This window comes from Poeciliopsis prolifica, unplaced genomic scaffold (assembly GCF_027474105.1).
Source record: "Poeciliopsis prolifica strain line A6 unplaced genomic scaffold, Auburn_PproV2 SCAFFOLD049, whole genome shotgun sequence".
Taxonomy (NCBI): domain Eukaryota; kingdom Metazoa; phylum Chordata; class Actinopteri; order Cyprinodontiformes; family Poeciliidae; genus Poeciliopsis; species Poeciliopsis prolifica.
The window spans coordinates 867508-891164 of NW_026562424.1; the positions used below are offsets into that span (position 1 = coordinate 867508).

The following is a 23657-nucleotide window of genomic DNA, read 5'->3' on the forward strand; positions in this document are numbered from 1 at the left end:
TGGAGGATTCTGGGTAAAACCAGCTGCTGCTGATGCCATCGTAACTAAACGACATTCCTGTGACTTCGCTGATCCCTGGCTGTGGATTCTTTCATCCTCCAGGTTGAACATGAAAAACTTTCAGAAAAAATCCTGAAACTTAAAGAAACTCAGGAACTGCTTTGGATTTTCTCAGTCAAATAAAAGTTTTTTCTGAGAGAGGAAGAGCTTCAGATCCTCAGAGTCTGGAGGAGGGAAGATGGAGGACAGGAAGGAGAAACATCCTCCTTCAACCGCACCTAGCAACGGGGTCAACCACACCTAGCAACGGGGTCAACCGCACCTAGCAACGGGGTCAACCACACCTAGCAACGGGGTCACCACACCTAGCAACGGGGTCAACCACACCTAGCAACGGGGTCAACCATTCCTCCTCAGTAACTTGGAGGTTCTGTTCCTTCCGGGTCAGAGAACCAGAACCTCCAGCCCGTCCAGGTCTTTGTCAGGCAGCCAGTTACTAATTTTTGTATTCAGGTGATAACAGAGTTCACCTTCACACTGCGCTGCTTGGTGAACACAGATAGTCACCGACAGACCCATCACTCCAACAATGTTTCTGCTGATTCTGGATCTTCTCACTAAAAATGATCAAATGTGATGAATTTGGGGTTAAGATGCTAAAAACTGAGTGGATCTGGTCCAGGAACATTTTTTCGTCTTATTCCTGTTTCCTCGTGAAGGTTTATTTCCCTGCAGGCTTTGAGTTTCCGCTCGTTTCCTCCGTCGGTTCTCTTCTTCTGCTGCCGGCTCACCTGAGCTACCTGTCCAGCTCGTTAAGGAGAACTTTAATCCTCCGTCTGTCTGCTTCCCTCCTGCTCTCTGTGGAAATGATGCAACAGGTTCTGAATGCAGCTCAGCACCTTCAGAACCAGAACAAAGTTAGAGAGGGAATGAGCAGCCAATCACCAGAGATCCAGTCTGACTGGATCAGAACTCATCCTGTCGTTGTTTCAGGAACCAGAACCAGTCGGGTCTGACTCAATATCCATGTAAGCAGACATATTTCATCTTAATCCTCAAAATAAAGACTAACTTTGCAAACAGTTTGTGAAGAACTTTCTGACAGGAAACTCAGACTTCAGGCGATGAATAAATGAGAAATAATAACCCAGATTTTAAAGTTGACATGATGGAAACGAGTTTCAGTTTATCTGGAAAACCTTTCGCACCATGAAATAAAAAACGAGAATCAGACTCATAATTTCAACCTTCAGTCAAAATGATGAATTTTAAAGTTACGCTATTTCTCTAACTTTAAAACAACTTCCTTCTGGTTATCAGTGAATTTACATGTTAGCTAAATATTTAAACTCTTGGTTTGTAAAATACATGTTTATCTCTTTAGCTGCAGTTTTGCAAAACAACCCAGTAGATACGACAGAAACTCCATTACTTTTACACCAAAGATTAAACTGACGTCTTTCAATAGTTCAGTGCCTTCAGTAATAAAATTGTTGTTTATATCAGACACCAATTCATGATTTAAGATCTTGAATTTGGTCCTCTGTCTCTTTAAGAAGCTGCTCTTTCTGAAGCTCCGCCTCCAGGAAGTCATCCCAACATGGCTCCTCTATTAACCCTGTAATATTTTTACCAGTGTTACTCCATGCAGCAGCTCCAATAATGAGCTTGGCAGATGTTTACTAATTGCTGCAGACTAGTCTGAAGGAGCAGAGCGGGGGAGGAGCTGTGCCTCAGAGGCGGGGCTAGGTCCACTCAGGCGTTTTAACAGCTGAATGGTTGCCATGGAGATTAGAGGCTTTCACAAACATAAAAGAATCAAAGCAAAACTTCAGGTTTGTTTTTATAAAATGATGGAAAGATAAAAACACTGATTTTACATGATACTTTAACTAATATGTAACAACATATGTTTTACTAAAGGTTACATTTATGAGCTGAATTTAAGGCTTTGAGACATTTTGAAGAGATTAACAGGCTCAGTCCACTTCCTGCTTCCTTCCTGCTTCCTTCCTGCTTCCTTCCTGCTTCCGTCCTGCTTCCTTCCTGCTTCCGTCCTGCTTCCTTCCTGCTTCCATCCTGCTTCCTTTCTGCTTCCATCCTGCTTCCTTTCTGCTTCCTTCCTGCTTCCTTTCTGCTTCCTTCCTGCTTCTGTCCTGCTTCCTTCCTGCTTCCGTCCTGCTTCCGTCCTGCTTCCTTGCTGCTTCCACCAAACACTCCAACAGGATTTTTCGCCCCTCTGGCGGCTGCAGCGGCGGCCTGGCTGGCTGGGGGAGATAGGAGCAGCAGAACCTGCTCAGCATCTCCAGTGTGACTAAACAGAGGAGCCGCGGCGGGCGGCGGAGAGACTAATAGCTGAGGATGAGCTCATTAGTTCCCAGGATGTCTGCAGCCGCTCCGGTCGCCGCTGCTTGTTGTTTCTGGAAGCTGCAGCTTCTGATTGCTGCGCGTCTTTCTCAGTTTCTGTTTCCTCCTGGTTTTTCTCTTTGTGTCAATATTGATCCCAGCTTCAGTGACTCATAAAACTCCGTTTTGTTTGTTTTTCCAGAGCAAAGCGGAGTTTTAATGAACCGCGGAGCTTTTTTTCTTTCACAGGATAGTGTGAAGACCCGTACCGGGCCGGACCGAACCGAACCGGGCCGGACTACAGAGCAGCAGGCAGCTCCACTCATGTTGCATAACAATGACTTGTTGAGCTCAGAACCGCCAGCCTGCGTGTTAATATGTGGGCGCCGGTGACTGCGGGACAATGCGAACCCGCCGAGCGGAACCGCGGAGAGAGCGCTGTTGCCATGGCGAGGGATGGAGAGGAAGAGGCTGTGCTGCAGGAGGAGGAAGAGGAGCACAAACTGGGAATAATGGATGAGTCAGGAATGGTTCTGTACGGCCAGAACCATCCGGGTCGGGCCTCATGCTGCATAGCCCGGTCCCACTGACTGAAACCAGGACTGACGGGCCGCTGCGCCATGAATCTCAGCCCGACAGGAAGCCGCCATCCTGCCTCCTACTTCCGGGTGTAAATGCGCCGCTTCCTGCTGCGGCTAATAGGACGGACAGCAATGATGCAGCATTTACACAAACACTTCATCAGATCAGACTCACAGAGGAATAAATCAGCTGTTGCAACCATCCCTGTTCACTTGTAAATGTCACAGTTTAAAAGTTAATATTTAGTTCGCAGTTAAGTATTTAGCTTAGAGCTAACGAAAATATTTAGCTAGCTCAGCGCCAAACATTTAGCTTGGAGCTAAATAGCTGACTTGCTAAATATCGGTAAACTAGACGTATAATATGCTTTTAGCTGAAACTGGATGTGGAGGTTCAGTAAATGTTGAGTTTTTATTTCCACCTGCTGAACAGCAGGGAGTCCATGAGCAGCGGACAGCCTGCAGCTCCAACTCTGATTGAACGAATCAGGGATCCTGGGATCCGCTCCCATTGTCAGAGTGAAAGGCCTTTACAGGATTACTGAACAGGATTACATCCGCGCTCAACAATGAGTATTTTAAATAGCTGCTGCTGAACGGCTTCAGACGGCGGAGCAGAAGTTTCCATTCGCAGCTTCGCTGTGAAATAATTGATGTTTTTTTAGATGAGTCTCAGCGCGCAGCAACGTTTGGCTCCAGAAAGCCACTTATTCAGCAGGAAACGTCTCACTTTGCTTGTTGCAAATCTGGAGTCCAGCTGCAGGGCTGGTCCAAGCATTTTAGGGGCCCTAAGTGGACTTTTATTTGGGGCCCCTATAATAACATGTTAATACTGAATAATTACTAAGATTTGACCAGAGATGAGCAGAGACCCAAAACCTAAACTGAGTAAGACTAGAAATACTTCAACATATCTTTTCTCCAGAAAGCAGCAGGTTCTGGACCGGCAGGTTCTGGACCGGGAGCAGGTTCTGGACCGGCAGGTTCTGGACCGGGAGCAGGTTCTGGACCGGCAGGTTCTGGACCGGGAGCAGGTTCTGGACTGAGCCAATGGGAGGATGTGGATGTAGAATAAAGGAGTCCTTGAACCTTGAGGAATCCCACACATGACCTCTGACCTCTTGATGAGAAGTTTCCTATTGAAACAAAGAAATCCCAACTGGTTCCTGACTGGAACCAGTTGGGATCTGAACCGGAGAGTCCAACCCAACTCTCCGGTCGGTTCAGTAACCTGTCATGATCGACTCTGAGGTCCAACAGAACCAGAACCAGAACCAGTACTGTGGTAAATGTGATTTTTCTGCCGGTGTTGTTCGCTGTGAGTATTTAGACGAGAGTATTATTTGAATTATTGACCTCAGCTGATAAACGTTTAGTGATCAAGTTTCATGTCTCATATCCCCAACAGTGGCAGCAGGAAGTCATTGATTTGTTACTGTGTACCGACTGCAAAAGTCATAGAAATAGTTTTTCCAAGTCAGATATTTCCTGCTGCGTCTCGTTTTGTTTCAGCTGCAGTCGGATATTTTTCAGAACTCGGCGTTCTGGTTCTGCATTTCAATCCTTCCTCATTTAAATTCTCCAAACTGCATCAGCTGAGGCGGCTCCAACTCATCGCTCCTCATTTTGTCACTCCTGTGATCGTTGAGTGATTTTCTGAGCGGATGATGGTCTCTTCCTGTTTGCGGCGCTGCAGAACGGCTCAGCCAATCTGTCCCTTCAGACCAAACCTGCAGCACAAATCATCTGGAGGGATTTGATTAAAATACACATTATTGGGAATTCAGCAGGAGATTCATCACAAAAACTCAGTTAAATTATGTTTTCAGAATATTTAGTTCGCACTGACCTGGCCTCCTGCTGCCGTTCAAGCAGCGCTGCCTTAGCAACAGGCTCTGTAAACATGCTGGAGACCTTCAGTCATTTTCAGGCAGGGTGCAGGAACATGTGGGGGAGGGGTGACGCTGAATCACTCAGCCACAAAGTCTGGCGTCAGAAACGAACTGCAGGAAGGACGTTAAACATTTTCTACCCGGTAACCGACTCCTGCTTTCTGATTGGACAGGAAACTTTATTAATCTGTTTGGAAGGAAGTTCATATTTTGGTTCGGCTCTAATCTGGATTATGAACCATCTCCAGATTAATTCCTGTGTCTCACTGTTTTGTTCCTGTTTACTAAGTATCTATCTGCTGTTTTTATTATAACTGAATATTTTCATAAATTGCTAACAGTTGTAAAAGTCTCATCCATCAGGTGATTTCTTGCTTTTGTCCCTCTTAAATGTTTCAGATCAAACTTTAAACAAAAAGCATTGTTGAGCACAGTGGAGGATCTGTGATGCTCTGGGCTTTTTTATGGCATCATGTTAAGAAATAATGAATTACACCCAAATTATTCACAAAAATTCACACCTAATTAATCCCAGATCATTTCTTAATTGACCTTTCAGCTGATCTGAGAGCGGAGGAACTTCTTTTAGTCATCCATCTGTTCCTCCGGGGAATCAAGTTAATGCAACACATTTCTGGTAGCTGCTCTTCAAAATGACAAAGACAAGAGAACATCTTATAATTATAATTCAGGAAATGGTGAAGGAGACGTTTCAGACAAACAAAGATGTCACTTCCTGCGACCCAGGAAGTCCCGCCCTCGTAGAACTCGGTCGGTAAAAAATACTTTAAAAGTGAAACAAATTTAAAATCTGAAAATATCTTTGAAAAAATTTAAGAAAATAAAACAAAATAGATCTGAAAATAAGAAAGAATAAAATAACGGATCTGCATTAACAGCTCTACTGTAAATTCTAACACGATTTTCAAAGGTCCATTTTTGAAATGCATTTTTCCTCATTTAAATGTCTGAAACATTTGCTTGTGATATTATTGGGCCAAATTTGTCTCCGTACCTCCGATGCTCTGGGTGGATCAGGACTCATTAAACAAACCGTTTCATCCTCCTGACACCAGGCACAGTTGGGATCTCGCATGAATTGGATCTGGAAGCTTTTCCTCCGGTTTTCCTCTCCGTGGGTGTTTGGTGTGACTGGAGCTGCTGCCAGGAATAATTGTTTAATTAGAGGCGACACAAGCGGCTTTTGTGTCGCAGCTCCTTCAGATCCCTGGAGATCCCGGCTCCGCAGAAAGAAACCGATTCTCCTCTGATCACTGAGAGCCGAACCGCCGCAGAACCAGCAAACCGTCAGCAACTGATGTTTCCACAAGTTATCCCATAATATTGGTTTCACCATGTTCAAATAATGGCAAAATAATGCAAGAACTTACTATCAGATATCAATAAACTTTAAATTCTGATGAACTTTTAACACTGGAAATGGAAAACATTTTAATATCCATAAACAAAATGATCCAAACTGAGACCAAAACTTTTATCATCCAGTTTTTGGTAGAAAGAGAAAAACGATAAATGATGCAAATGGAAACTATTGAGTTGGCTTCAGTTTATTAATGAATTTATTGATCATTGATTATTGAGCCTTCATGGAGGAGAAGATGATGCATATCATGACCTGATCATGTTTCAGATTAAACCATAATTAACCTGATCAACAAGATGTTTTCAAATCACCGTTTTATCTGTCAGTAAAAACTAAAACGACTGGAAACATTCAGACCTGCTTGAGTTCATAAAATGTTTCTGAAATGAATTTAGCAGAAACAGAAACCCTCATCGATCTGTTCTGAACCAACGAACGAACGATTCATTCTGTGAGAGGAATGAATCGTTCCTCCGTCCTTTCAGCCGCCGTGCATCTTCTCAGGTCTGATCTAATTACAGAGAGACTTAGACTTAGACTTGACTTTATTGATCCCTTGGGAAGACTCCCTCAGAAAATTATAGTTACCAGCAGCTCACAGGCAGAAAAGTGGCACACAGTGAGCATATGCAAAAGAATACAAAAAAATACAAATTAAATACAATACACAGTAAATGTAATAAGAATATAAATACAACACAAAAGGAAATTATAGCAATTTGGTGGATAGATTGACCAGTGATATGGTATTGCACTGCATGGTTTGGCCTGATAAATATGGAGTTCACATTTGTAGAAAAACTACTCCTTCTTCCCTCTGTCCTGTGTCACCTCCGACCCCCCAGTGAGGAGTTGTACAGTCTGAAGGCGTGGGGGACAAAGGAGTTCTTGAATCTATTGGTCCGGCACTTGGGAAGCAGCAGTCTGTCACTGAACAGGCTCCTCTGGCTGCTGATGACGACGTGTACAAGTATTTCAGAGTAATACTTGTTAAACATGTTGAATAGTTGAAAGCAAAGTGACCAGCAGCTTTATGGTAAACAGCATAAATATTAATATTAATATGACATTTTCAGATGAATCCAGACGTCCAGCTGCAGTAAAACAATAACAGTCATTAGAAATAAAACAGTTATGATGCAAACATTTCACACACATTTATTCTTTCATTACTACATTAAACCAAATTAACGGAATTATTATTTTATGAATTTTGTTCTAACGGTAACTTTCTGTTTAAATACATTTTTATGAGAAATTATATTGAATTATGGTAATTATATTAAACTGAGGCAAATATTAAATCCTGTTTCTTATCTAAAGATGTTAAAAGTTTCAGCTCATTTAAGAATCCATTAGTATGACATGAACTAACCTTTGAACTTTGACCTTCAATCTCTAAACAGACGCATAGCAGTTTATGCAACAATATTATTCAAAACACACAGTTCCATCCTGAAGAGCTAACAGCTGGTAGACAGTGCTAACATTAGCATCATCCTACTGCTAGCAAAATAACAACCAGGATGTCAAACCAACACAACAGATTCGTATCAAAAGTTTGTTGTGATTTTAGCGTTATTAGCATGATTAGCATTTAGCGCTTTGCTACGCCTGCTGTTTCAGTGATTCTTCATCGTTATCATTATGTCATGACAAATAATCTGTGGAGAAACTGTGCTAACCTGATGCTAACCTGGTGCTAATCTGATGCTAACCTGGTGCTAATCTGATGCTAACCTGATGCTAACCTGGTGCTAACCTGATGCTAACCTGGTGCTAATCTGGTGCTAACCTGGTGCTAATCTGATGCTAATCTGATGCTAACCTGGTGCTAATCTGATGCTAACCTAGTCCTATCCTGATGCTAACCTGGTGCTAATCTCGTGCCAATCTGATGCTAACCTGGTGCTAATCTGATGCTAACCTGGTGCTAATCTGATGCTAACCTGGTGCTAATCTGGTGCTAATCTGATGCTAACCTGATGCTAATCTGATGCTAACCTAGTCCTATCCTGATGCTAACATGGTGCTAACCTGGTGCTAATCTGATGCTAACCTGGTGCTAATCTGATGCTAACCTGGTACTAATCTGATGCTAACCTGGTCCTGTCCTGTGTTTGTCCAGAAGGCAGCCAGCTGAACAACAATGTGGCAGCGAGCTCCAGCATTGGCCCGCAGCATCCCTACCCGGCGCTCAGCCAGATGGCTCAGGCCTACGAACAGCAGCAGCAGCAGCAGCAGCAGCAGCAGCAGCAGCAGCAGCAGCAACAGCAGCAGCAGCAACAGCAGCAGCAGCAGCAGCAGAACGCCGACCTGAACAAGTACGCCTCCCTGAAGGCAGTAGGTGAGTGGCAGCTTCAGTCATCAGCGCGTCAAACCCAGCAGGCGATTGTACCAAGACGGGATAGCATCACAATTAGGCTTTTATTGATTTGTTTTCCTTCCAGTGGATTTTATTGAAGGTTTTATGACCTGAACACAAAGGGCAGCCAGTCTGCGACTCTCCTGCTGGAGTCTGACAGCTGTTATTGACTGCGCCGCATGCCTGAGCGCGCTGGAAGACACAAACCGCTGCCTGCAGACAGCCTGGCGCATGACGAGGCTGCCAGCGCAGGCCATCTGAAATTCACCCACATTTACAAACCGGCATCTTCCCAGACGACTCCAATCATTCAGTTTGTGTTTGTCTGACAGGTAATCCGCCTGCAGCTGCTGTTTAGTCCAGTTTCCGCTCATTACCAGCAACCACATCTCTGCATGAAGAGACAGGAGGCGGTTTGGACGCCGACTGCATAAACTGATGAATAACGGCATAAATTCAAATATCAGCACAGAGAAAAATCACTTAAGATCAAAGTGTCGATTTGTGGCCCATATGCTGATTTTGCCCCAAATATAATTCAAGAATGATACATATTTGGTCTTTCAGAACAGAAAAAATTGTAATCAGGGTGAAATTATTACAACCATAATTTACGTACAATGTAAAAATGTTAGCTGTTTTAAAAGCAAACTTTAATATAATAAGTAGAAACATGTTCATTCAGCAACTTTGACTGAAAAGCACCAAAATCAGCTTTTATCTTAATTATTAAACTTGATTAAATACAGCAAGAGATGAACCTGTCTCTGGGCCGCTTGGCGTTCAAACCGAACCCACACCGAGCTTTGGAGGACCAGAGGTCAGAGGTCGATTAGTGTTCACATCTCACCAACCGGACCGGACTTTATAGAAAAGTGGACTGGAGTCGGGTGAAAGCGGACTGAACCGGACCGGTGGGATGATTCCTAATTCCCTGAAGGTTGGATGAGTCGGCAGACGCTTTGGGATTGTTTTGTTCAGTGAAAACCAGCAGAGAACATCCGGTTTGACGATCAAACACTAAATGGATTTTCTCTTAACTCAACATTTCACACCTGCATTGAACAAGAGGAGAAAAATCCCAATCACCATGGAGAAGGCAGACATGCTTCAGCAGATCAGAGCTGAGCGGAAAACATGAAGGCCGCCTTTCATCCCGTCTCACAGGAGCCCAGCAGACGGACGCTGCTCATCGTCTCTGTTCAGAGTTTATGATACCTGAGCAACAGGTGTGAATAATTCTAATGTACCTGAAGTTTATTAAGCTTGAAAGGGTGAGTCAGAGTTCACATTTGACTGTTCAGCTGGATATGTTGCATTTTATTTACTAATTAAACATAAATATATAAATAATGGTGGACGGAAAAAACATGTCAGCATGTTTTAAAGGGGCAGTGTCGTGTTTTCCAGCACAAACCAACCATGTTACCTTCAGTTATAAAATGCTATATCAAATCCTAATTTCTGATTTGGCTTCTTGAATTTGGCCCTCTGTCTCTTTAAGAACTTCTGCTCTTCGTGAAGCTCCGCCTCCAGGAAGTCGTCCTAACATGGCTCCTCTATTAACCCTTCAAGGTTTCAACCAGTGCTGCTGTGAGCAGCAGCTGCTATAATGAGCTGTTTGCTAATTACTGCTGGCTAGTCTGAAGGAGCTGAGTGGGGGAGGAGCTTCACCTTGGAGGCGGAGCTAGGTCCTCCCAGGCGTTTAACAGCTGAATGGTTGCCATGGAGATTAAAGCAACACTGGAGGGAAAACATGAAGAAAGATCAAACGTTTTAGTTTACATGATACCGGCCCTTTAAAGATAAAATTCTGAAAAGTGTGGCTGATATCTGTATTAAATCCCCAGTTTAAAAGCTTGGCTCATTCGGTCGAACGGGCACACTGGATTCAGGACTTTGACTAGGCCATTGTTTGGTCTAAACCACCCTGTTGAACCTCTGGCTGACTATTTGAAGCATCCCCACAGCATGACTCGGCCACCTCTAGTATCACAAACATGCCACCGCTTTCACATTTTAATTAGAAGAAATGTATTATTTTCCTTCCTGTTCACAGTTATCGTAATAATGTGACAAACTGAGGTGGAGATGAGGAGAGCTCTGAAGACCAGCCGCAGGTGTCTAGTTAAAGTCTGTGTGTGGAGAAACATTTTGCCTGGCAGTAACCTGTCTGCGCCTCAGGCGGATGCTGCTGTTTACTCTCTGAAATGAAGACGAGAGGAAAGCGAGTCGGTTTCAGACACTAAATTTCCTGGAAGCTGATGACAAAGTGGCAGAAAGCAGAGGAGCAGAAACGCAGCAGAACGAGGGAGTCGCAGCGACGCGGCTGCCTGCAGGGCACACAATCAATCCAACCCATCTGAAATGTCTGCAAATATTTTCCAGGTTCCATTATTTCATGCTAAAGATGCCCAGCCCCCGCCACGGCTCCTCACTGAAACACAATTACTTTCTGTGTCTGACTTTTGAACATCACGACGGTTCAGGCAGCGATTTGAAAGTCAAATCTACCAGCAACGTTCTGGTTGCTTCTGAAGCATCGTTCACATCTCTCTTCCTCCTGCCTGCTTTTGTAACCTTTAATGTCTGGGCCTCCTCTTCCTCTCTCCTCCTCTCCTCTTCACAGCCATCTGCTTTCCTCCCTAATCCGCCTCGCTCCGTCTCCCTCATCAAAGAATCGTTTGAGAGCTAATTGTGATCTGCTGCTGCGCCGCTCTGCTAATTGAAGGGAGATTTCTCCTTCAGCATCGGACACAAATCTCTTCAATGAGCGCCAAGATGACGGGAAACTGGGGAGGAAAACTGGACCAATCCGTCACCCAGTGATGGCGACACATCCACTAAGTGCTGACATAATAAGATATTGATTTATTGGGATGTTATTGGCACTGACCTCACTGAGGAAACGTCAGTGATCTTGTTTGGTTTGTTCTGCGGTTCTGTTTTCATGTTTTGATGTCCAACCTCGTTCCGCTAACACGCTAATGGCAGAGCTAATCTGTCATTTAGCAGTTTAGCCTTTTTGCTAACTGTGAGGGCAGTTAGCATTCTTAGCTTTTCTTTAAACAAGTCAGAACAAAAATTTTAATGTCTCCTATGTATTTTGTGACGTCATAATTTAATAGTTGATTTATGCCACACTGTCAGTAATTTGCTGGATTTCCATGAAATAATGCTGAACCATTCATAACAATAAGAATCTTCATTTTCTAATATGTCTCGTCGTAAACCACGTTCAGACATTTGGAATGTTGTGAAGCCGATTTTATGGTCAAACAGCCTGCCGTACAGGCCGGAGCGCATCATCTGTCTGCAGCAGGTTGGACTTTTTTCTGCCTGGTGACCTGATTAAAGTGGATCCAGGCCTCAGATCTGCCCCCCTCCTTTAATTGCCCCTGTGCTCTTCCCCAGCGGCCCGATCAGCCTGCCCTCTGCCGGTCGGCGGCCCACTCCTCTGTCCCCCCGGTCGCCTCTGGAAGGTCACTTTATTGGATTTGAGGCGCAGAAGCAACTAATGATCTCTTGGATCCACCACTTGTTCTCCTGCTGGAACAAACGACCAATTATGGCCTCTGTGTTACGAACAAACGTCCTGCTGGGCCTCAGCTGTCATTTCTGCTGTTCATTCAGCTTCCAGAAGCAGTAGAACCCTCCTAATTAAGGGAAAGGAGCTCAAAGCGAAACTCCTTGACATTTTTACCTTTCATTGAATCTGTGAGGCAGAATCTGCCAGGAAATCTCCTCCAATGCAGCGGTTTGTTATGTTTCATGATGTTCAAACCCATTGACTGCAGCACCAGGAAAAACATCAGCGATGTTCCCCAAACATCGCTTCGTTGTGATTTAACAGGAAATAAAAAGCCTGAAGGCAGAAACCCTGTATAGAAATAAAATTAACTGCAGCAGGCTAACTAAAAGGTTAGCTGCACTCATCGTACACATTAGCTAAAGTGCTACACAAACATGCTGTTTAGCTAATGCTAAAGCTGAATACACATTGATGTGGTTATGCTAAACAACATATCACCACAGAATTAAGCAGAATAAAATGCTGCATTTGCTACACCAATGCAGTATTTAGCTAAAGCTATGCTAAAGTGCTATACTAACTGTTCTGTTCGTGCTTGATAAGAACCAGACGTTGTGCTTCTTCTTAGATGCTTTTATTAAAGTCGCTCTGGCTCGTTTGCTCATACAAGTTGCACACAGGTGTCTCACTAATGACTGACTACTTCTGTTGTCCTATTCTTGACATTTATGCAATCACCTATGTTCGCGACTGCCATCTAGTGGACATAAACAATTCATTCAATCATCACATCCTCCTTTCTTTAAAGTTAGAATGTTACATGAATACTCTCTAAAATTAAACAACCATTGTATGAGACAGATAGCACATAATATCACATAGCTATAATAAAATTCACTTAACCTATCATACTTAGTACTCATTAAAAACATGAATTACAAACTACATACATTTCAACTTTTTTCTGTTTTTCTCTTTTTCCCCCTTTTTTTTTTTTTTTTTTTTTTTTTTTTTTTTTTTTTTTTTACATCATCAGTCTATCAGGTTTCTTTACCACTCTGGTAGATCTTCTTAACACAGGTGGTGTATTATCCTTAATACTGTCCATGTCACAATGCGTTTCAGTTGTAGGAGTAATCTGAGAGTCCTTAGAATCTTCACTCGACTCATCAACATGTTCAAATGGAGTTTTCAACAAACTGCGACGATTTCGTCTCAGAATTTGTCCATCTTCAGTTTTCACTTCAAATGAACGTGGAGCTACTTCCTGCAGAATAGTTGCTTTCGTTTTCCATCCCTCATCATCCTGAATCCTTACTGGGTCCTGGTATGACAGTGGGGGTAGAAGCTTTGCTGATCTGTCATAATATGACTTTTGTTTTACTTTCTGCTTTCGTAACTTGTACTCCAACTTTGACAATTTCTTTGCTCTTTGTCCTTTATTGTCATAACTTGGTAAAGTTGTACGAATCTTTCGATTCATCAAAAGTTCAGCAGGTGAATAACCACATTGCAATGGTGATGATCTATAGCTTAATAAAGCTAAATACGGGTCAGAGTTACTATCTGCAGCTTTCTTCAGAAGTTGCTTAAGAATATGAACTCCTTTCTCCGCTTTTCCATTTGATTGTGCATAATGTGGACTTGATGTTACATGCTTAAAATCATATTGTTCTGCAAACCTTTGCCATTCTCTGCTATTAAAACATGGTCCATCATCACTCACTACAACATGTGGAATGCCATGCCTTGCAAAGATTGATTTAGCATGCGTTATGATACAATTTGATGACATATTAGCCAACAGAGCCATCTCAGGATAGTTTGAATAGTAATCAATGATCACTAAATAGTCTTTTCCTTTAAGATGAAATAAATCCATTCCAACTTTTAGCCATGGTGATGTTGGAATGTCAGATATGATCATCGGTTCTTTGCTCTGTTTGTTTCTAAATGTCTGACATGTTTCACATTTACTTATCAGCACCTCAATGTCCTTATTCAGTCCAGGCCAGAAAACAGATTCTCTAGCTCTTCTTTTACATTTCTCAATGCCAAGGTGACCCTCATGAATCCGCTGTAGAATTTCCTGTCTTAACTCTTGTGGAATCACTATTCTGTTGTTTTTCAGTAACAGTCCATTCACAACACTTAGATCAGCTTTAACATTGAAAAACTGTGAACATGAGCCTATTGGCCATCCTTCATCCATATTCTGTATGACCAACTGTAACTCTGTATCCTTAGCTGTTGCATCAACTATTTGCTGTAACTTTCTATCTGATACAGGCAACACATTGGACACCAAATTCACATGACATTGAATATCCTCTTCAGTTGAACTCACACTATCATGTGCAGGGGCTCTAGACAGAGCATCAGCAAGAATCAGATGTTTTCCTGGAGTGTAGATCAGTGTAAATTCATACCTCTGCATCTTCATCATAAGCCTCTGAATCCTGGGTGACATCTCATTCAGATGTTTTTTAATGATGGCAACCAATGGTCGGTGATCTGTTTCAACTACAAAAGATGGTAGACCATATACATAGTTATGAAACCGTTCTAGCCCATAAGCCAGCCCCAAGCATTCTTTCTCTATCTGAGCATATCTGCATTCAGCTTTTGTCATGGCTCTGGATGCATAAGCTACTGGTTTCCATTTGTCATTCTGAGCTTGAAGAAGAACTGCTCCAAGTCCATCTTTTGAGGCATCTGTCGACAGTTTTAATTTTTAGTAGGGTCATAGAAGGTAAGCACTGGTTCTGAAGTCAGATATTTTTTCAGTTCCTTCCACTCTTGTTCATGAACTTCTGTCCACTGGAATTGACTGTCATTGTACAAGAGTCTGCGAATGTTAGTCATCCTTGCACTCAAATTGGGAATGAATTTTCCTATAAAATTAATCATGCCCATGATGCGCAGAACACCCGTTTTGTCAGCAGGCGGTGGCATCTTTAAATGGCTTGTATTTTATCTTCATCTGATTGAACACCTCGGCCAGATAGTTTGTCTCCCAGAAACATAATTTCTTTGACACAAAACTCACATTTATTTTTATTGAGCTTCAGTCCATTTTTCCGTATGCGCTCCATGACGCGTCTCAATCTGTCATTGTGTTCTTGAACAGTTGATCCCCAAATGATGATGTCATCAATGTAGACTCTTACTCCATTCAAGCCTTCTATGATCCTCTCCATTGCTCTATGAAATATTTCTGGTGCAGATTTTATTCCAAAAGGAAGTCTTAGAAAACAGTATCTTCCAAAAGGTGTGTTAAAAGTACAATACTTGGTACTGCTTTCATCCAACTTTACTTGCCAGAATCCTTGTGATGCATCCAACTTGGTGAAATAACTTGCTTTGGACATTTCACTGATTATTTCCTCTCGAGTGGGTATTTGATAATGTTCTCTTCTGATGTTCTCATTTAGATCTTTTGGATCCATGCATATTCTTAATTCTCCATTTTTCTTCTTTGTAATCACGATGGAATTAACCCAATCTGTGGGCTCTTCCACTTTCTGAATGACTCCCAACCTGATCATTCGATCCAACTCATTTTTCAACCCCTCTCGCAGTGGCGCTGGAATGCGACGTGCAGCATGAACAACAGGCTGCGCGCCCTCTCTTAACTGAATCTTATATGTGCAGGGTACAGAACCTAATCCTCGAAAGACATCCTCATAATCCCGAAGCATTGCATCAATCGGGTTATTAGATTCATTAAATTCAGTGTTTATGTGGTAGACTCTTTTCACCAGTCCAAGTTCTTCACAAGATTTATCACCTAAAAGTGATTCTCGATCCTCTTTTACAACAGAGAAGAACACAAGATGTTTTGTTCCTTTAACTGTTACATTCAGCTGACATGTTCCAATGCATTCAATTGATTGTCCATTATAGTCTCTTAGACCTGACTTGACTTCTTTTATGTGAGGTTTTACTTGCATTTCTTTTATATCAGATATGCTTATGAGATTCGCCTTCGCACCTGTGTCCAATCTGAACTTAATTGTGGTTCCATTTACTAACAAAGGAATTGTCCATTTATCATCTCTGTCAACACATTGCACTTTTTCTGACTCATTTTCACAATTCACAACACCGACAAAGAATGTGTCACTTAGGTCAGTTTCATCTACTAAGTTTACACAATTCCTCTTCTTTTCTTCTTTCCTCTTCTTAAAGCATTGCTTTGCAAAATGATTCTGTCCACGGCAATTTAAACACTGCTTACCATAAGCAGGACATTGTCTCACTTTATGCCTTGATCCACAGCGCTTACAGTTGATAATGGCTTCCTCTTGCAGCTGCCTGGTTTGTGCATGTCGTTTCTTGTGGCAGGACACCGCTCCCACTGCCGCTGCTCCATCACTGAACTGTGAAGTAGTTCCTGTTGAAAGTTCAGAAAATGTCCTCACTTGCTGCAGAGACAGTTCGCTTGCCCGACACATCTTTACAGCTGTTTCCAGGGTCAGCTCCAGTTCTCTCAGCAGTCTCTCTCTGAGCTTCCCGTCACGTACAGCAAAGACGATCTGATCTCTGATCATCGAGTCCTTCAGCAGGCCAAAATTGCATGACTGCGCTTTTACTTTCAGATCGGTCAGAAAGTTATCGAAGGGTTCATGCGGAGTCTGCATCCGGGAACGAAACACGTATCTCTCGTAGCATTCATTCTTCTTCGGTGAACAGTGAGCATCAAATTTACTCAGCACAACGTCCAACTTTTCTTTGTCTTCAGGTTCATCAAACACAAATGTGTTGTAGACTTCCAAAGCCTGCACTCCCGCTATGGTCAGCAACATCGCTACCTTTCTTGGCTCCGGCTTCGTCTCCAAACCCATTGCGGCGACATACAGTTGAAAGCGTTGTTTGAAAGCAGCCAGTTTTCATCCACGTTTCCCGTCAGCTTTAAGCTCTCCGGTGGTTTCAGCTCCATGGTCGGCTTTTCAATTCACCCCTTCAGTTTACTCCTGACACCATGTTCTGTTCGTGCTTGATAAGAACCAGACGTTGTGCTTCTTCTTAGATGCTTTTATTAAAGTCGCTCTGGCTCGTTTGCTCATACAAGTTGCACACAGGTGTCTCACTAATGACTGACTACTTCTGTTGTCCTATTCTTGACATTTATGCAATCACCTATGTTCGCGACTGCCATCTAGTGGACATAAACAATTCATTCAATCATCACACTAACATGGCACACAATGGAAGCTAATGCTAAAACATGATACAAACACAGGGCTTAGCAGAAGCTAATGCTAAAGCACTAAATTCCACCATGTGTCATGTTGTGCTAATCCACTATCTTCACAGCTAGCGCTTCAGGAAGTGACTCTTTGGATCAGATCCTTCGTGGTTTCAGTTGTTGAGTTTTTCTAACCCCATTGCTGATTTTGCCTAAATGACGTCGTTACGGCTTCAGTCACAAACCAAGCAGGAGAAAAAGAGATTTTATGACCTTCACTGTAGAACTTGCAATACGTTCAGAGTATGGCGCTAAAATTAGCTCCATAATTAGCGCATTAGCTGGTTAGTGGTAGTGTGCCCACCACTGCAAATGAAGAATCATGTGTGACATATTTGCTTAGTTACAGAATGTTTTGAACATGTTAGTGATGTTTGACGTGGCCAGTCAGTTCCATCAGGCTTCATGAGGACGAGTCTGCAGAAGCAGGACATTTTATGGAAAACTAGGACTAATTTTAAAAATAACCTTTGGCAGGAATGATGGATCAATCAGATCTTTAACCAGATTAGTCCCTCAGATAGTTTCCTGGACCGCCGGCTCCATGCTCCTCATGATCCCCAGGATGTTTCACCGCCGAGCCGAAGGCTTCAGACTCATTCACCTGTCACCTGAGCAGGTTTGATCCCAGCAGGAGGTCTGGTAGCAACTCGGCAGGACATGCTGCTTCCGCGCCGCCGCAGTCCTCTCCCACAATCCTCGGCTGCAGCCTCGCTCCTTTGCTCACAGTGATAAACTAGATTTATAGTTACAGCAGCAAAGCAGACTCACTGTGTGTTAACTTTATCTTCAAGGACAGGGAGGCAACGAGGAGCTAAGGAGAAATGAGTCGACTGTGAGCGCCGCTCGGCCCCAAAAAGGTCAGAGATAAGAGAGACTGGAGCTGAGTGACGCCGACTGACAGAGGAAGGAATAAATATCAGGCTTTAAAGCTGACTGCTCAGACGCTTAGCGCACACACACACACACACACACACACACACCGACAAACACACACACACACACACCGACAAACACACACACACACACACACACACACACACACCGACAAACACACACCGACAAACACACACACACACACACACACACACACACACACACCGACAAACACACACCGACACACACACACGCGCGCACACACACACACCCACACACACACGCGCGCACACACGCACACACACACACACACGCGCGCACACACGCAACACACACACACGCGCGCACACACACACACACACACACACGCACACGCTTACTGGGCAGAAGATGCTCACAACAACAAACTGTCGGTGTGGATTTCTGTGGATCTGCTGCCTGAAATGTTTAGAGGAATATTTCTCATGGATCTTGCTGTTGATCCTCAGAGCTGCAAAAAGTTATCAGATTTTCTTAGAATTGGAATGAACACTAGATGAATTAAGCAAATGTTTTTCATTCAGTCTTACAAGACTCTCATGCTTTTCACTTGATTTTAGTTAAATCAATGTATTTTTCCCTCCTGACGGTCCGGTCGACCCGGTTCTACTGGAACCAGAACATCTGCTCCACCTCCAGCTGCTGTGGTTCTGACCCAAACCAGCCTGTTCCCCTCCTGGCCTGTGGGGGCGCTGCACCAACAACCACTGCAGGAAACGACACTGAAACCTCTGAAGACACTGAGAGCAACTTCCTGTTTCACCAGATGAACCAAGATGGAGGCGTCAGAGTTTAGTGATTTCTCTTTAGTGTTTGGCTGAAGACCAGGAGCCATTTCTGCTGCTAACGCTAGGCTAGCATGTTAGCTTTGGTTACCCAAAATGCCCTGTGCTGTAGTCCACTTCCTGCTTTTGGAGCGCTCTCTGGTTCGCTTGGCTTTCACATTCAAACAGAACCAGACTGAGGTTTGGAGGACCAGAGGTCAAAGTTCAAGTAGCATTCATACTGCCAAAAAACTAACTGGACTTTGTAGACAAATGGACTGGAGTCGGATTGAAGCGGACTGAACATTCCTTGCTCCCTTCGAGGAGCTCGACCCGAATACAGAGAACTCAAACAGAACCTGCCTTACGACTTGAAGTAGGCTAAAGATCTTAAATGTGGTTGGGACACTGAGATGTAAACTTTAACAGATTGTTTATGGAAAATCCTTCAAAGTGTCTGAATTGAATTAATTCTCCAAAGAATCGGTGAAAGTTTCTCTTCTGTGATGCTAAATTTCTGCTAAAGGCAAGAAAACCAGCAACCGGCTTAAAGGGGCGATTCCTTTTGCATGTCCGGCTTGGCTGGCTTGGTGGTTTGGTTTAATAGAGGAAATCCTCAGGTCAAGCTAAAATAAATCAGTCAGGAGGTAAAATAATGAATTTTAAGAGATGCTAAGGTGTAATCGCTAACCTGATAACTGCGTTTTAAGCTGCTCCTAGAAAGCCTCAGGCGGCTCAGTTCTCTGAATTTTCTCTCCCTCTGAGACATTTTAATCTTCCTAAGAGGAAAGTAAGATGCATCCTGGCTTTTCCTCAGATTTCACTCCTCCAGGATCAGAACCGGCCTCTCCCTGGAGGCCCTGCAGGCCCTGCAGGAGGTGCAGGAGCTGCAGGAGGTGCAGGAGCTGCAGGAGGTGCAGGAGCTGCGCTCCCGTTTGGCCAGTTTGATAAGAAGAAGCTGACTGAAAGTTAAAACGCTTCCGGTGTGTTATCTGCTCTGTCTGGCAGATTTCATGTTTTTCTGTGATTCCTCTCAGTAAGCAGCACCTTCTACTTTTGGTTCTGCGGTTCTGATTTGCTCTTCAGCAGCTCGTTGGCATTGAACTTCAGTCTATTTTTGTGTTTTTCTCTCCCACCAGCTGCCAAGTACAACGGCGAAATCTACAACAAGCGGCGGCTGATGGTGGAGCTCCCGACGAAAGGCGGCCTTCCTCTCCAGCCGATAGGAAACTCTCGGAGCGCCATGGGCAACCTGTCGATGACGCCGCCGATGGCCGCCAACACCATGCTGTCAAACCCCCTCACCTCAAACCCCTTGAACTCCTCCATGAGGCCGATGGCTTCAATGACAGCGATGACGTCCATGCCGCAGATGACCTCGCTCTCCCCGATGCCCTCCATAACCCCGATGACCTCTTTAGGTCCACTGACTCCAGAGCCTGTGGCCACCTACGTGACGGAGATGCCCGGCATCTCGTCCGTCTCCACCCTGCCGACGGAGCGGCACGTTGTGGGCGGCGGACTCAAGCCCAACGGCCAAAAGCCCAAAGGCGGCCACGCGGCCCACAGCTTCTACAGCGCCCACACACACACCCACAGTAGCAAGGCGCCAGGACTCGGGGCTTCTTCCCTGGCGCACATGGTGGGGACGATGCCAAGCGGCATGTCGAGGGCCGTCGAGAGCGCCTTTGGCTCGAGCTCGGCCACCATGGGTCGGCCGTTCGCCTACGGCTCCAACACCATCGCCGGGCACGCGGCGGGCTTTGGCATCAAGGGCTGGGATGGGACGGAGACGGTGGGCAGGAGGAAGAGCTACGGGCACAAGAGGCCCCAGTGCACGGTGCTGGAGCCCAACCAGCTGCACGGCAGCCGGGGCCAGAGCCACAGCCAGCACTTCCTGCCCACGCAGCCCTACTTTGTGACCAACAGCAAGACGGAGGTGACTGTGTGAGAGCGAGAGGAGACGCCAATGATCTCTGGTTGGAGACGCCGCCTCCTGCGGAGGAGGCGGAGCTTTGTCGTCAGAGCCAACCAATCAGATCGCTTCAGACGCTGACAACAGACAATACGGACCTGAGGCCATGTTTGTACATTTGTGCCGATGCTGGAGTTGTTTCCTCTGTGACGATGTCCAACGTTAGAGAGTCAGAAACCAAACCTTATAGCAATATCGCAGATGAAGAGCGATGTCATGGTAACGGAGAAAAACCGAGTTATTACCCAGAAGCCTTTAGGAGAGGCTTCCTCAACCAAACACCAAACGGTCTGGAGGAAGAAACGTTCGCTCATGATTCACATCCATTTGTCCTGAGAGCTTTGAAGCAGACGCACAGGGAGGTGATGATGATGATGATGATGATGATGATGGGTTTCAGATTAGAGGCAGATGCAACAAAAACAGAAAATTCAAATGGTTTTTAAAGATTTAATCTGAGATTAAATCCACTTAATTCCTGAGATCCTTCAGTTTGAATAATCTGTAATGTTTTAATACGACAACTAAACAGGATGAATGTTTTCAACCATAATGACCTAGTCAAAGTTTATTCATTGAGGAACTTTAAAAACAATCGAAGCTGACCAGTCGTTAATGGAGACAGAATATCAAACAAAAACGGGCAAAAAATGTAAAATAGAGAATCTGTGGAGATTAAAAGAACAAAAATAAAATGGAGTTTGAGATTAAAAACAGAAGAACCAACAGGAGAAAACACATCAGATAAAATCTGAATAATAACAGTTTAATATGTAAACAGAAAAATAATTAACTGTTTATCCTCCCAGAAGAATATCTGATGCCTTAATAGTTTCACTAAACTTTCGTTAAAGTAAGAGTTTTAAATAATGAGAATAAAGTTACAAAATTTGCAGAATAACATTAAAATTATAAGAAAAAAAGTCGTTGGGGAAAAAATGTGATGAGGATCTGAAATGATTGTTCATGCTTCTAAAAACTGCAACTTTGTCCCGATCCTGTGACGATGTGCTTTCTGTGCAACTGATTCAAAATAACATTTTCTAAAGATTTTTTTGAAAAGCTTAACTAAAACATTTGTAAGAAGATACGTCTCTGAGAAGCTGAAATACACAGGCGCCATGCTACGCGGGCGCCATGCTACGCGGGCGCCATGCTTCGCGGGCGCCATGCTACGCGGGCGCCATGCTACGCGGGCGCCATGCTTCGCGGGCGCCATGCTACGCGGGCGCCATGCTACGCGGGCGCCATGCTACGCGGGCGCCATGCTTCGCGGGCGCCATGCTACGCGGGCGCCATGCTACGCGGGCGCCATGCTACGCGGGCGCCATGCTACGCGGGCGCCATGCTTCGCGGGCGCCATGCTACGCGGGCGCCATGCTTCGCGGGCGCCATGCTACGCGGGCGCCATGCTTCGCGGGCGCCATGCTACGCGGGCGCCATGCTACGCGGGCGCCATGCTTCGCGGGCGCCATGCTACGCGGGCGCCATGCTACGCGGGCGCCATGCTAACATAAATTTAAACCTTTCATTGCTTGAAAGACTCATTTTCAGACAGCTGGGCTCATTTTGTGCCATTTAATGTTTGCAAAAACTCTAAAATATTTTTAAAGAATTGTCCTATCCTTTCTAAACCTCTTATTTTCTATCTGATCATTCTCTGAACTCCAGTTTTACCCGCAGAAAGAGAGAAAAACCATCTGGAAAAATCTATGTGGGTTAAATGACTCAAATATAAAAATAAACCCGTGAGTGTGACAAATAGGCCAAATCTTCGAAGGGCTTCTTCAAGCCTGTTTGCATGTTTCCATTTTAGCTCGGCAGCTCCCGCTCTCCCATCCAGAGCGTTTCCGTCTCCGTGGTTAAAGCAGAAGAAAAGTTCAGGTGAGAAAGCAGAAGCACAAACAGCAGCGCCGTTCAGGTGGGAGGAAGCAAACAGAGGCGCTAAAATCTCCTTTTAGACACGGAGGAAGTCAGAGCATGTGACAATCTGCTGAGCAAAAAACCTGATCCAGTCTGACGCTGCTGCCAGCGCAGCGTCAATCAGAGCTGCAGAGGATCACCTGACACTGAGCCGACCAATCACACGGTCGGAGAGGAGGAGGATGTTTCTGACCGTCGCTGTGCAACACGCTGCTGCCCTCCAGGGTCACATGACCAACACCTGGGACCCGACCGACGGCACCAGGAGGATCACAACAGTGCTGAAGCTGCAGGACGTCACTTTACGAAGAACTTCACCACCACGCAGATAATCTGTGAAAAGATCCATCTCCAACATTTCACCCTGAGCTGCTACTGCCTTCGCAAGAAATGCACCAAAAACCAATCAGAGCCAGGAGGAGGGGCTTACCGCTGCCAATCATTCGTATGTAGTCGCTGTTAAATGTGCTGGTAGTGGAGAAACAACTCACTGTTCATCTGTTGTCAGCTGTGGCTATGCTAACTACTGTTAGCAGTCACAACATTCACGACGTCTAGATGGCCATGATTGACAGCGCTAAGACCCGCCCCCTGAATCTGACTGGTTGTTTCTACTTTGCACTGGGAGGCAGAGGAGTTGGATCATTCCACAGATTGTCTCAGATTAAACTCACGTTTCAACAAATACAAAAAAAAACATTTTACAAAAGTTACATCACTTTAAAACGA

The 23657-nt window shown here is 44.4% G+C and overlaps 1 protein-coding gene across 1 annotated transcript in view; it reads left to right on the plus strand.

Annotated features, from left to right (window-relative positions):
• shisa9a (shisa family member 9a) overlaps positions 1 to 22224 on the plus strand; it is a 36101-nt gene extending 13877 nt beyond the window's left edge. Inside the window, exons 3-4 of the mRNA XM_055057749.1 lie at positions 8332 to 8550; positions 20170 to 22224. Of these exons, the coding sequence (XP_054913724.1) occupies positions 8332 to 8550; positions 20170 to 20981 (1031 nt within the window). The 3' untranslated portion in view covers positions 20982 to 22224. The remainder of the gene's footprint in view (positions 1 to 8331; positions 8551 to 20169) is intronic.
• Positions 22225 to 23657: the final 1433 nt, after the last annotated feature.